This window comes from Oryzias latipes, chromosome 6, assembly GCF_053564925.1.
Source record: "Oryzias latipes strain Hd-rR chromosome 6, Olatipes_Hd-rR_3.1".
Lineage (NCBI taxonomy): Eukaryota > Metazoa > Chordata > Actinopteri > Beloniformes > Adrianichthyidae > Oryzias > Oryzias latipes.
Genome location: NC_136242.1, coordinates 14036183 through 14051092, shown reverse-complemented (window position 1 = coordinate 14051092; position 14910 = coordinate 14036183). Strand labels below are relative to the sequence as shown.

General features: G+C 41.6%; 1 protein-coding gene and 1 long non-coding RNA gene across 3 annotated transcripts in view; one reads left to right on the top strand and one right to left on the bottom strand.

Annotated features, from left to right (window-relative positions):
* mon2 (MON2 homolog, regulator of endosome-to-Golgi trafficking) overlaps positions 1-14910 on the top strand; it is a 39246-nt gene that overhangs the window by 13932 nt on the left and 10404 nt on the right. For both annotated transcript variants that reach the window (XM_011475890.4, XM_011475888.4), the window contains exons 4-21: positions 221-352; positions 491-620; positions 745-842; positions 1178-1303; positions 1405-1599; positions 1745-1869; positions 2646-2785; positions 3944-4097; positions 5909-6099; positions 6262-6343; positions 6809-6990; positions 7743-7855; positions 11263-11367; positions 11596-11676; positions 11782-11855; positions 12014-12104; positions 12227-12328; positions 14358-14468. In XM_011475890.4, the coding sequence (XP_011474192.1) occupies positions 221-352; positions 491-620; positions 745-842; positions 1178-1303; positions 1405-1599; positions 1745-1869; positions 2646-2785; positions 3944-4097; positions 5909-6099; positions 6262-6343; positions 6809-6990; positions 7743-7855; positions 11263-11367; positions 11596-11676; positions 11782-11855; positions 12014-12104; positions 12227-12328; positions 14358-14468 (2232 nt within the window). The remainder of the gene's footprint in view (positions 1-220; positions 353-490; positions 621-744; positions 843-1177; positions 1304-1404; positions 1600-1744; positions 1870-2645; positions 2786-3943; positions 4098-5908; positions 6100-6261; positions 6344-6808; positions 6991-7742; positions 7856-11262; positions 11368-11595; positions 11677-11781; positions 11856-12013; positions 12105-12226; positions 12329-14357; positions 14469-14910) is intronic.
* LOC110015232 (uncharacterized) lies at positions 6010-6767 on the bottom strand. The gene is made up of 3 exons (XR_002290381.2): positions 6635-6767; positions 6244-6410; positions 6010-6134 (listed from the first exon to the last, which is right to left on the bottom strand). It is a non-coding gene; the product is annotated as an uncharacterized LOC110015232 (long non-coding RNA).

Sequence of the window (14910 nt, the reverse complement as noted above, 5' to 3'; positions counted from 1 at the left end):
GAACAGGTCTGTTCACAGCTTTACCCCCAAAGAAGGACACGGGGAGTCACTGAGTATTAGCAACCGCTCGTCTGGCGCTATTGGACATGGGGTGTCATCGCTTATCAGCACAGTCCCAGCTGAGCCCAGCACTCTGTTGAAGTCTGTGGAGTGACACGGCAGTAGCCGCCAGGCTTGTGTGCATATGAAGGTGTTGACTGTGAATGTTTGTGTGGAACAGGCGGCGGCCGGGAACATTATAAACATGTTGTGGCAGCTGATGGAAAACGGTCTGGAGGAGCTGAAGCTTCTCCAGACCGTCCTGGTCCTGCTAACCACCAACACTGTTGTTCACGACGAAGTTCTTTCTAAGGTACAAAACCATCTATTTCAATCACTTTGGGAAGTTTTATAATGTATTTAATGTCTGGAGAACTCTTTACCATTATTCATCATCTATCAAGTATGTATTTTTACACTCTGTTCTGATTTTGGTTTTGTTACTGCGCAGGCCATCGTGTTGTGTTTTCGCCTTCATTTTACAAAAGACAACATCACCAACAACACAGCAGCCGCCACAGTCAGACAAGTGGTCACTGTGGTGTTTGAGCGAATGGTGGCGGAGGATGAGCGCTTCAAAGGTCAGCTGATGAGAACTGAGACACTCGAGATGACCACTTTTGTTGCCTCATTTTAAATGAAGCTTCACAGCTTGTCTTGTTTGTTGTATTATTGACATGTTGTTGTTGTTTTTGTTACCTTTAGGCATTGTGGAGCAGCCTCCTCCTGTCCAGGGAAACACCAACCGAAGATCCGTTAGCACTCTGAGACCCAGCGCCAAAGATGCATACATGTTGTTTCAGGTATGCCCACCAGGGGGCAGTAGACCTGCACACACAGATACAACTGCCTCTGTGTTTTCTTAGATTTAACATAATTTTTAAACATGATTATATCACATATTTTTTTATCAATTTATTCAAGGAAATATGATTGTAAGTTTAAATTCTAAAGCCTGAGCTGATGTGAGAAGTTATTGAATCTTCGTGGTATCTTACTGTTCCCCCTCGCTGTGATTCTGTGCTTTGCTCGTTTATCCTCCCAGCAGAGCTCAGTGAATGCTCTTTTTCATCGGCTTTGCTGCGTGCAAAGACACAACACTCCTTTGTCCTGAAGGTTCCTGTATGCTTTCTTGCAGGACTTGTGCCAGTTGGTGAATGCAGACGCCCCCTACTGGCTGGTGGGAATGACAGAAATGACTCGAACATTTGGTTTGGAACTGCTGGAGTCTGTTCTGAATGATTTCCCTGAAGTTTTCCTGCAGGTAGAAACGTCTTGTCATTGGTCGTTCCATTGCAAATACGTTCTATAATATTATTGACTGCCCCTTTTCCCTTTTCCCCCATCTATCGTTAACACTTTCAGCACCAGGAGTTCAGCTTTTTGCTAAAAGAAAGGGTGTGCCCCCTCGTCATCAAGCTTTTCTCGCCCAACATAAAGTTCCGACAGGGCAGTAACAGCGCCGCGTCACCCGCACCTGTAGAGAAACCGTACTTTCCCATCTGCATGAGGTTACTGCGAGTGGTTTCAGTCCTCATTAAGCATTTCTACAGCTTATTGGTAAGCCTGCAGTGATGCTCAACTAGCCAAATGTACCTGATGAATAAAGTAGGGCTGTGTGATTTTCATGTTATAGATGTGTTTTTGATATTCTTTGCCTCGGTGGACTGAACTTTTCCAATATGTGCGTGTGTTTGTTTTGCAGGTGACGGAGTGCGAGATCTTCTTGTCTCTGCTGGTGAAGTTTTTGGATGGGGAGAAGCCGCAGTGGCTCAGAGCAGTGGCCGCCGAGTCGGTCCATAGGTTGTGTGTGCAGCCTCATTTGTTACGGTAAGGAAACATAAACCTTTGAAAGAAACAAACATGTAATGCTACGTACACACTAAGAATGTGCGCTAAGTCCGTTCAACACTCTGTGAACGCGCGTTTAGCATATGTTGTTCACACTGATACTAGTACATCTGCCTGCAGGTGGAAGAGGCTTGGTGCAAAATGCAGACGTGGTGAAAATCTGGCAAAGCTTGCTCCAGGCTTTTTCTTTCACAGCTCTATCCTGAAATATGAAAGACTTGTCATAGAATTCCGGTCAGGATCAAACCGCAGTTATGAATTTCTTCTCTATGACCAATTTTCAAACAATTGACTCTTTTTTTAAAATGAATTTATTGATTTTTTACAAATATATATATATATATATATATATATATATATATATATATATATATATATATATATATATATATATATATATATATATATATATATATTTTTTTTTTATTATTATTTTACAAATATTATTGGCACTTCCGTGAATGAAAAGGAAGGGTCAAAGTTCAGCTGATTTAAGTTGTAACACGCAATTTGAACTGAAAGGCCAAAAACAGTGTTAAAAACTTGCGAGAGTTCTGAACGCAGAAGCTTAAATGCGCATCCATGTGTGTTTACATAGACTTTTTATTTGAACTGGCCACTTGAACGCGCGTTGCAAAGGGCAGTGTGAACGTAGCTTTAAACAAAATGACAAAAAAAACTAACAAAAATAAAGAAGCTATTTACTGGAAATGTATTTTCTCTGCCTAATAACAGTTTGTTTTTGTTTTTCTCAGTTCATTCTGTCAATCCTATGACATGAAGCAACACTCCACCAAGGTGTTCAGAGACATTGTTAACGCTCTGGGTTCCTTCATTCAGTCGCTCTTCATCGTCCACAATGCAGGAAATGCTGCAGCCGTCGGTGCGCCAGCCGGTTGGTTGACAGATTTTTATTAAGTACTGGACTGCAAGGACCAAATTGTTTTAACAATTCTTCTTTCTTACTGCGCCTTTGAGCCAAAATGTTGCCCCTGCCTCATACTCAAAGACACAGCAACATTTCTAGTTCTAGCTCCTAGTGTCTGGTGAAAAAGACGATCAAAATCCACTAAAACAACGGAAAAACACACGTGTCGAGGATATCCAAAGAAAGTTTTAGAATTATTATGGGATGCTCACAGGACGGCCATTTTGGCAGCATTTTTTGTTTTTTTTTGTTTGTTCAAGCAATCTTCACAAAATTTCACACACACGTCTGCCAGCTTACGTCTGCAACCTCTCAGGCCGCCATCTTCAATTGCTAAAAAAACAAACCTTTATTACCTTCCACAAATGTAAACTCCTCGTAGGGATTGTAATATATCGCCTCCTAACACATTGACTTTCCTTGGGAAGCTACTTGTAAAAAATGTTGGTTTTAGAGTTTGTAGATCTTGAACGGTGTCTTTTTCGCACATTTTTGACTGTACTATTGTGAAAATGTAATACATGAATCCGTGGCTTAACGAAACATGACACACCATAAGAACGTATTAGGAATGAGGCTGCTGTTAATACAAACCTCTGTTGCCAAGGAAATTCAAAACTTCACTTTTGCTGATTCTTCTAAAAATTATGTAGACCGGTTTGTCACCCCAAGTGACCAAAACAAAAAAAATGGTTGCTATGGAGATAAAATCAATAGAAAATCAGTGATTTCTGAAAAAGGTCTGAGGTTTTTTTCCTTGTATTTGTCGCATGCAGCTCTGATCTGTGGGGACGGGAAAGAGAGTAGAGTGAGGGGCATGCAGCAGCCACTGAGCCAGTGGGGAGCGGGTTAAAAGGGGGCAGTGAGGGCGGGGCGGGCAGCGCCTGCTGGCCACACAACAGCTGCTAGTGGCTTTAATTATTGTTTTTTTTTTTTTTTTTCTTTTTTTGGAAGAATGATCTGTTGCCATTAATCATCATTAAAGTTCTAACATATTTTTATAGTATTTAATAGAAGTTAAGCAGATCTTTGTATTCAGCTTCTGCAATTTCTTAATATTTTCTCAGAGCATGTTAAATTAAAATAAACGACTTTTTCTGTATCTCCCACTCTATTCCACTTTAGCTGGGTCAGGTTCAGGAGCTCCGGGCTCAGCACAAGGGGCTCCGGGGACAGGAGGGGCCAGTGGCACCCTGACCACCCAAGCTGCACTGGAGTACCGGGGGATCTGGATCCCGCTCATGACTGTTAGTGTCCAGGGCAGCGCCAAAGCCACCTAGTAAGAACTGTTGCGCTTCAGCGTTTCCCTCATTTATATCATATCATTATGCACAAAACCCATGATTCCAAGGTCTCTGGGCCGCACGTTTAGTAGTGATGAAGCTTGCAGAGTAACTGCTGTCAGAAATGAAGGATTTCCTCTGAACTGCAAGACATCCTATACAATGTGGCAAAAAAAACACTTTCAGATTACCGTACTTTCCGGACTACAAGCCGCTACTTTTTTCCTGCGCTTACAGCCCTGCGGCTTATTCAGTGACGCGGCTAATTTATGGATTTAATTGGCGGCCGCCATGTACATACTTTCGGACTCAGTGAATGGTTTGAATTTTTTTCTAACACCAAGCACAAGTCATTTATTTTTCAACACACTAAACAGCCAAACAGCATGGACCTCACTTCAGGTCTTAGACACTTCAGTCATGGTTCAACAAAACGAAACACGCATGCCCGGCCGCATCCCCGAATCCTTTGGTGCCATTAGACCCAACGTGCACGTGATCGCCGCTACAATATGATGAAACTTTCAAGTTAAAAGCAATCGTTAAAAGCAGCGTGAAAAAATCCACCATCACCAACGGGTTTGGAAAAGCCGGTCAGCTGCGTGACGGAGAGAACAGCGCATGGAGTGAATTTACCTCAGAGTCATAGTGACTCGGCTGGCTGCACGTAAATATGTGGGAATAACATCAGCCTTTATTTTGTCGGGACACGACTGGAAACACAAATCGACGTGATCGTTTTAACGGTTTCTAAGAACTGAGCGGAATTTTGCATTGAAAAGCTCACAGCCTCCGTGTGAGCTGGAGACATGTCCTGCTGCTCATCACATAGAGCTGCGGGGCCGATGGCAGTCTGATGGCTCCCACAGGTTACAACGCATCCGCCCCTCATACATAAAACGTACAGTATTAAGTCCCAATGCTCTGCACATACACGACTTGCTCCTCCCTGGAGCCGCCCTGGCCAGAGGTGTCGGAGAAGATAGGAAGGGGAGCGCGCGGGGCACGCGCCGCGCTGAGGCGCTGGTATTGCGCTGAGGCGCGCTTTTCAGTCGCCGCTGCTTTATTTTACCGGTGTGTTTTTTTTAACCAGCCCTGTTACTCCCATAACGCTGCCGCGACACAAGCGGAAGGAGAGCTTTTCCCGTTCACCCCTCCATGCACTGCTGCTACTTGCTCATTCTTAAACACGTGTTGATTATATGGTTACTGTTTGTCATTTTATGTATGATACCTAGATTGTCAATAAGTAAAAAAAATAAAAAAAATAAAAAAACCATAACTGAGGAACTTGTGAACAGAATAGAGGTCCATGCTGTTTGGCAGATGTGGGTTTAGTCACATGTATGAGCCTGAGGCAAGGCTGACTCCTCCCACAGTGTGCTAATGCATCACACTTACTCTGGGAGTCAGGACGTGACTTTTCAGGTTCACCGTGTTGCCTACTACATGCGGCTTGTACTCTGACGCGGCTTGTATATGTTTAAAAGTAGTTAAATACGTGAAAATGGGTGGGTGCGGCTTATAATTGGGTGCGCTTTGAAGTCCGGAATTTACGGTAAATAAAAACAATTGCATCAAAACTTTTGTCGGATTACAAATGCTCCAATCCTCTTCAGTTGTGAGGTTGTGAATTTTGTACATTTAGGTTGCCATTGTAGGAATTAAAGAGACAAAAGTGAAATAAAATCTGCTGATTATGCTGGAAAAAGGGAATAATGGTCGACAAGCTTTTTGTCTTTTCTAAATACTACGTTTTGGGAGTTTGATTCATGACATTTGTTTCTCTTTCCTTTTCTTTCTTTAGCTTAGAGATGCTGGACAAAGTGGAGCCCCCTTCCATCCCAGAGGGGTATGCCATGTCCGTAGCCTTCAGTGCCCTTCTGGACCTGGTCAGGGGCATCACCGCCATGATTGAAAAGGAGCTGGCCCTGGAGGAAGCTGCTGCTGCTGAATTCAGAGAGGCCCATCCAAATGAGGAGTGGAACCCGCAGCCAGGTAACGGGTTCGAAGTGGTGACACTTTAGCGATCCCTGATGGCCAAGATTATAACAGACATTTACATTTTGACAGAAGATGTTAACACATGTGTTCATGTTTTGGGTTTTTGAAGCAGTTTGACATGGAGCACTGAGAACTCACAGGAATGGTTTGTCTTAGGAGCCCATCTGGTGTGGGAGGAGATGGTCAGTGCTTGTTGGTGTGGTCTGCTGGCTGCTCTGTCTCTGCTGCTGGATGCCAGGTAACCCCCTACCCCCCAAAAATAAAAGCCGGGTCGTGTTTGAAGTGTTCCTTCAACTGGGACAGAACTGTAAAAATAATGTATAAAGCTGTAAAACAGTTCAAAAATATTTGCTGACCAGCTTACAGGAAGTTCTATTTGGTACTTTTGGATTTTAAGTTACTTTATTTAATTTCACTGTTAAAGTTAATCAAATGTGGTTAGTTAAACCACTGCAGTATGAAGGAGGGACAGACAGTTTCTCATACGTGTCAAAGTTATCTTTTCAAAATCAGGAAAAATGGAACTTACCAAATATTTGCTGGCTGTTCTTATGAAAGACTGAGATTGACTTCACAGAAAACGTTTCTTCTTCCTCCTGGTTTGCTTTGAGTGTGGTTAAGGTTTGTGCTACACAAGCACAAAAAGCAAAGGTTTAAGATTTACAGTTTTGTAAAATCTAGTCTTCTTCCTTCTGCCTTTCAGCACAGACGAGGCAGCCACAGAGAACATCCTGAAGGCGGAGCTGACGATGGCTTCGCTCTGTGGTCGTCTCGGCCTGGTGACGCCCCGAGACGCCTTCATCACAGCCATCTGTAAAGCCTCTCTGCCGCCACATTACGCACTAACGGTTCTGAGCAGCAGCGCTGCAAACCTCTCTAGCAAAGGTACAACTGTGCACATCAGAAATCTAAAGTACAAGAAAAAAACAGAAAACTGCTTAGGGTGTGTCCCAAAACAGTTCGATCCTCCTACTTCTATTGGGAGGAGAAAGAAAAGACATTTGCTCATGGGTTGATCTGCCTTTAAAACATACATTTAGCTTTTAATGCTGCTAAAATTGGTTTTACAGTCAGGACCATACATATTTGGACAGAGACACATTTTTTCTAATTCCGTTTCTGTACATTACCACAGTGAATTTGAAAATCAAACAACTCAGATGCCATTGAAGTGCAGACTTTCAGCTTTTATTCCATGGGTTGAACAAAAAGATTTGCATAAAAATGTGAAAAACTAAAGCATTTTTTAAACCCAATCCCTTTATTTCATGGGCTCATAAGTAACTGGACAAAAAAAAATAACTGAAAACAAAATGGTCATTTGGTTGAAAACCCTTTGTTGGCGATGACAGCCTGAAGTCTTGAACTCATGGACATCACCAGATGCTGGGTTTTCTTCTGAATGTTCTGTCAGTCCTTTACTGCAGCGGCTTTCAGTTGCTGTTTGTTTGTGGGCCTTTCTGTCTGAAGTTTAGTCTTCAACAAGTGAAATGCTGCTCAATTGGGTTAAGATCAGGTGACTGACTTGGCCATTCAAGAATATTCCACTTCTTTGCTTGAATAAACTCCTGAGTTGCTTAGCTGTATGTTTTGGGTCGTTGTCCAACTTCATATTTATTTGTTTGTGTTGTCCTCAGCATACTCGATCCAGGGCCAAAGCGTACAGATCATAAGCCCCTCCAGCGATTCTCATCAGCAGGTGGTGGCTGTGGGGCAGCCGCTCACCGCTCAGCCCCAGGGCACTGTGGTGGTAAGGATTCACACACACTTTGGTCAACTTTGATTTTTGGAAGCAAATCTTACAAACCATTCCCGAGAGTTCTCAGTGCAAATCTGGTGAATCTTGATCCAGGCTTTTCCTTTCACAGCTCTATTCCGATATATGAAAGTCTCTGTGTCATTAAATTGCAGAAACTGCAATCAATCATTTCTCCTTCATGAGCGATTTTCAAGCAGTTTGCACTTGTGTGATTTAAAGCTGCTCGATATGAGGAAAACTTGCGATACGCGATATTGGAGATTAATATTGCGATAACAATATCATTTGCGGTAAATAAACAATTAGCAAAATAACCAAAAACATCATTCCCATTTCATTGCAACAGTTTAAAAATATACTCCAAATGACCCTCGTTTTTAACACATATGCAGTGAGGTCAATAAGTATTTGATCACCCTGTGATTTAGCAAGTTCTCCCTCTTAGAAAACATCTAAAATTTTCATCATAGCTGCATTTCCACAGTGAGAGACAGAATCTGAAGAAACATTAGAAATCACGTATGATTTTTTAAAAACAATTTATTTGCATATTACTGTGACAAATAAGTATTTGATCACTTGAGTTAAACAACTTTAATATTTGGTACAGAAGCCTTTGTTAACAATTACAGAGGTCAAACGGTGGTCCCAGCTCTCTTCAGGTCATTGACCAGCTCCTCCTGTGTAGTCTTGGGCTGATTCTTCACCTTCCTTAGCATCATCGATACCCCACGAGGTGAGAGCTAGCGAGGGGGCCCCAGTCCAAGGGACATTGACAGTCATCACGAGCCTCTTCCATTTTCTGACAATTGCTCCAACAGTTGTTCTTTTCTCAGCAAGCTGCTTGGCAATTGCCCCGTAGCCACTTCCAGCTTTGTGAAGGTCTACAATTTTGTCTCTTGTGTCTTTTGAGAGCTCTTTGGTTTTGCCCATGTTGGTAGTAAGACTTCTGACTGATTGTGGGCTGCACAGTAGGGTTGTGCCGATGGACGATATCATCGTCCATCGTGATGGGTGACTGACATCCCGATGGAGAGACCACCATCGTGATGCCACGCCCCCGCCACGTTGCGCGTCGACACCATAAGACGCGGTTACATGTACAAAATATCTTGATGGGATCAATGGTCGGATTAGAATCCAACCGTGTACATGGGCCCAGAAAAATGTTTTCAAAATATAAAACCGTTCACTAAGGTCACACTTTCCGTCGGAATAAATCATTCGCACATGCGCAGTAGGGTTTGAAAAACGGAAGGATATAAACTCCGCCGAGCGGCTTTTTTTTTTCCAAACTTTATTGAATGTAACAATTCAATACAAAACCATGTTAAACAGCGCCGAGCGGCTATATACAGTGACATGTCAGCTCGGTAAAATACGAGATGATCTTCTAAACGTGCTTTTAAAAATGTTACGGTTATTATGAAACACCTGTTCGCTCATCATTTGAATTTTAATCCGTGTGGTCAGTGCTTTTTCTGAACGAAGCCAGGATTAGCAGTATGCTAACACGGGCTAACAACATTAGCTTTGGGTGGTGCTGCTTGCTGGCTGCACGTAAACATGTAAGAATAACCTCAGCCTTTATTTAGTCGGGACACGACTGGAAACACAAATCCGCGTGATTGTTTGAATGTTTTCTAAGGACTGAGCGACATTTCTGCTTTGAAGCTCAAACCGCTGTGTGTGCTGACGATCCGAGCTGTGCTCTGACACACACTTTTAGACCCGGTTCTGAGTTCGGTTGCTTGTACCCCTAGAGCTGCGGGACGGATCGCAGTCTTAAATCTCCCACACATACCGCTCATGTACCCCCCCCCCTTCCCCTCAAACACAAAGCTGTAAGTCCGCGCTCCGCCGGTCCACTTCACTAGTGAAGTGCGGGAGCGGACTACTTCTTTTCTATTTTGTTTGTTACTTTTTTTGTTAGAGTCACTTCCGTCAGTTTATACTGGATCATCGCGGATGAGTCATTAGTTGGGAAATAAAATGAAAAAAGCAAAAAAACGAATAGCAGTTATATAAGAACGAAAAATGTAAAAATACCCCCCGACGATGTCATCGTCCATCCCGATGGTTGACAGCAAACATCGTCAATGGCCAATTTAAGGGACATCGCCCAACCCTACTGCACAGGTGCCTTTATGCAAGCTAACGACCTCAAACAGGTGCCACTCATTTAGAATCATGAGCAGAGTGGAGTTGGACTATTTAAAAGCAGAACAGCAGGTCTTTGCTGGTCAGAAATCTGTCTGATTATCAAGTGATCAAATACTTATTTGTAACAGTAATATGCAAATAATTTGTTAAAAACAATCGTACAACGTGATTTCTGAATGTTTCTTCAGATTCTGTCTCTCACTGTGGAAATGCACCTATGATGAACATTTTAGACCCCTCCATGTTTTCTAAGTGGGAGAACTTGCTAAATCACAGGGTGATCAAATACTTATTGACCTCACTGTAAGGTTTACCATTTATTGCAATTTTCTCCGTCTTTTATGATGTGCATATTACATAGCTTGATATTACGATAACAATAACTTTGCGGTATGTTGTGCAGGCCTAGTGTGAATTATAGGAGACGCCATCCAAACATCACTAACAAATGCAGGTCCCTGATTGGTCAAAGTTCAACCTGTTTTAACTTTCAACGCAGTGGCCACGTGTTTTGAACGTAGCGCCCATAGACAGTCGTAGAAACTTGCGAGAGCGATGCTTTAAATGGGAGAGTTTTGAAGATGGAAACCTAGAACGCCCGTTTACATGGACTTTTCATTGGAAGTGGTCGCTTGGCGAAGAACAGGCGTCGTCAGGGGCGCTGTGAAGGTAGCTTAACCCTTGTGGTATCCTATGCGGTCCAGATGACCCAATCCTCACATTGACGTGTTCTCCCTACCATGATAAAGGTGGATAAAGGTGAAGAGGGTTGCATGTAATCCATGGACACCAGTGAAGATCACAAATCATTTAAGAAAAAAGGTTTAGTGCACTGTCTAGTGGGTCTAGATGACCCAACTCCCAATGTTAAAGTGCCTAGGATAGCATAAGGGTTAAGGGAAGAATATAAGTGTGTCAAAATAGCGTCATGAAATCAACAAATAGATCCATAATAAGGTTAAACAGCAGTTAATCCTAGTTATGTTTAAAAAAATTAACCAAAATTAAATATACATTTTGTTCATTAATTCAGATAATGTAGATTAAATAGTTTCAGAGTGATTTGTAATGAGCTTTTTCTAAAAAGCATGTGGGTCTCAGTTTACTTGTTTTATTCCTTAAGCATCTTTTTATAGTGAGTGGGTTTAGTTTCTTTATCCTAACTGAATTATTCAGCTGGAAAAACTTGAATTTCTATAAATGTGGGTTTATTGTAAAACGCCTCCCTTTTTCAGCTGACTGCTAAGAACATCCAGTGCATGAGAACCCTGCTGAACCTGGCCCATTGCCATGGCGCCGTGCTGGGCACCTCCTGGCAGCTGGTTCTGGCTACACTCCAGGTACTTCATTCACCAACCAGCACACCAAGTGTGAGCTCTGCTTTACATAGTCAGACGATCAATGCATTTTCTTGCCATGTATACTACTCCAGAGCTTAGAGGAGCACTTGGAATGAGTGACTATCAAAAATCAAAATGACAGCAACACACATTACAATAACAATCGTCAGTTTAAATCGGAACCTATATAATAGAATACAATCTGACATTATGATGTTTCTGTTGCAGCATTTGGTTTGGATTCTGGGGCTTAAGCCCGCTGTGGGTGGTGCTCTGAAACCGGGTCGAGCTGTGGAAGGACCCAGCACAGTCAGTTATTCTTTTTTGTTTGTTTTCCAAAAAAAACTGCTTTGCGCTTTTTGCCTCAAAGGTAACTCTGGAAGGAGATGACTTGTTTGTTCTCGGCTTGATCAGGTGCTGACCACAGCAGTGATGACAGACCTGCCGGTCATCTCCAACATCCTGTCAAGACTGTTTGAGAGCTCACAGTGAGGATCTGTCCTTCATGTCCTTTTTTTGTTTTTTTGGGAAGGGATGATTCACAGGAATTGAATGATTCCTGTGAATCATTCAATTCCTATAGTTTTGAGTGTTAAGTTTTTAATAATGTTCCTTTGAAGTTGATTTTTTTCTTCTTTTCTTTCAGATATCTGGATGATGTGTCCCTGCATCATTTGATCAACGCACTCTGCTCCCTTTCACTGGAGGCCATGGAGATGGCTTATGGAAACAACAAGGTAAATACTTTCTACTTCCAACAGAAATTCTTTGTTTTGATTTAATCCATTTAAAAGGGTCATTTTGGTGCAGTCTAGATAAAGTTTTCTCCTACAGCTGTTGTTTTCTGGGTATTTCTCAGGAACCATCTCTGTTTGCGGTTGCTAAGCTGCTGGAAACAGGCCTGGTCAACATGGATCGCATAGAGATTTTGTGGAGACCCCTCACGGGCCATCTGTTAGAGGTAACCTTCATCTAACACTCCTATGATACCTTATAAAGTTATGTCATTAAAAAAAAAACTAAAAGCGAACCTGCGGTTCACTTTTATTTTATCAGCCGTTGAAGACACTGATGGTACAACAGTTCCAGCTATATTATATTAATAATGTTTTCAGGACAAAAAGTTTTACAGCTAAGTTCTATTTGACCAAAATGTGTACATTTTAGAAGCAGTCTGGAATTCCATTCTTTTCTTTACAAAAATAAAGCTTATCAAAGGGATTCAAAACAACAAATTGTGGGCATTTAAAACAAAGCAACAAAAAACAAAGCAACTTTGCTCATTAAATGTTGTAAAAAACATCAAAGTAACGTTGCTGAATAAAGGTAAGGTAAACTTCTAGGTGCCTGCATAAATATGAAACACGTAAAACACCTGTAGCATAAGTATATAAAATATTTTTTCTCTTAATTACCTGTAATCATTGACTGTATATGAGAACTGGACTGAGTTGCTCCTCCCCCTAACGTTCCAAACAGGACCTTTTATAGAAAAATAATCTGCAATTACTCATTCTTTTTGTCAGAGTAACTATACTTGCTCTGATCCCTTTTATTAACATGTTCTTGATTGTTTTTCGGTAGTGAAAGTTATTCAAGTTAAAATCTGGCCAATCAGATGCCTCAGTAAAATTATGTGGTCTCACGTCGAACATTCCAAGTATTTGATTGACAGATTCTCCAGAGACCACTTTCAAATGGTTTCCATAAAAATGTTAACTCAGTCTGACTCGAACCAGTGATCCAACTGCGACTGAATTGACTTCATTTTTGTTGTTTTCTATGAGTGACGTCAGACTCCCTCAGTCCAGTTCTCCTATACAGTCAACGCCTGTAATAGAGATCGATTGAAGTTTTTCTTCACACTGTCTTTATTTCCTTCTCTTTTGCACACCTGCTTGTTTTTGCAGAAGGTAAGCTCAGACTCCGACAGCCGTAAACACCAGCTATCTCATGTCTTCATCCTTGCTTCTGGTTATTCTCTGTTCCCTTGCAGCCTGGCACTCGTTCGTTTCAAATGAGGCACCGCTGTGTTGAATGTGTCCATTGCTCTGCTGTCACTGTTTGATTCTCCATTCTTTTTTGTTTTTTTATGTCGAGCCTGATCTGTCACAGAAGCGAAATCGGAAGCTGCCCCTGCAAAATATGCTCTGATGACGTGCAGTTCATCTCTTGTTCAAATTCAAAGCTTTACTGTTAAACGTGTGAAGCTGCTGTTGTAGGTTTTTGTTTTTTTTGATTGGAAAGAAGTTTGGGATCGAAAATGTGACGCTTTCAGTATCATCTGGGTCCTAAAGCTGTGAGGTTACATCTCCTTCACGATAGTCATGATTTTATGTTCTTTTTTTAGTGGTTGAATTCATCACATTTTGATTTCAAACACATTTGTAGTTGAAGAAGCACGTCAATAATGGCACAAATACACTAAAAAAGTCGTGACTTCACAAAGTCTTTAGATCGTAAAAAAGAAAAAGATCATCAAGTGTTTATTAAGCTGTTTGAATTTATTAAGCTGAATGAATAAAGCTCTGTAATTACACAGCTAGTAGATTACTGCGAGTTTAAAGTTCGCTCAGAAAAACAAATGATCTATGTGTGCAGCAGGTTTATTTCTTGTGTGGCATCAGCTGATGACCTCAAATATGAGAAATTTCTGCCGGGGGCTTCTCCCTCAAAACTTAAAGCATGAGACTTGCTCTTTAAGATTTACTTTATAGCTATGTTTTAGAAACAAAAAAGGTTTATCATCTATATAATCGAAGAAGTAATGTCTAAAATGAAGTCTGTATAGTCTTGCTATTCTACTGTGCATAGCTTTGCCTTTTCACTTGTACTTTTGCTTCCATGATTACACAATACTGTCTAAAAGGAATCAATGTTTCCCACCCCAAACTGTGACATTCTCTTTGTTTTTACTGCTTGTAAATATGAAAGGAACCTGTCAGATCTGTCACTGCAAGAACGTCTACATGCATTGTTGTGTTCTTCAGGTGTGTCAGCATCCAAACTCCAGAATGAGAGAGTGGGGAGCTGAGGCTCTGACGGCGCTCATCAAAGCTGGACTTGCATACAAACACGACCCTCCTCTGGCTCAGAACCAGGTGGGTAAAACCTAAAAATGCAGAATCTGCTGCTATCAAAGATGGCGACCGTTTCCCCCCTTCTTAAGCCCTATTTATTTCTGAAAGCACAAGACTGGAGTGTTTTATGAAACTGACATGTTATGCAAGTCATTTTGTAAAATTTCTTGTATTTGAAGCCAACATGTACAGTAGTCAATTAATTAGAAACATCACTATATCAGTAGCGTTTTTTAAATCCCTATCTGATCATCTTTTGATCCATTTTCAAAGCGTTCCCAGTGGTATGTTAATGATTATTATGCTGTTTTTAGGGTCATGTCGTTTTTTAGGACATAATATCTGCAGAGCAGAAGAAGTTCATTAGAAATTCACCTCTGAGTTAAGGGTGAGACTGTTGGCACAGAGCAACCCCGCCCCCTTCCTCTCTTCTCCTCCAGCTGTGGAGTGGAGCAGGGAGCTG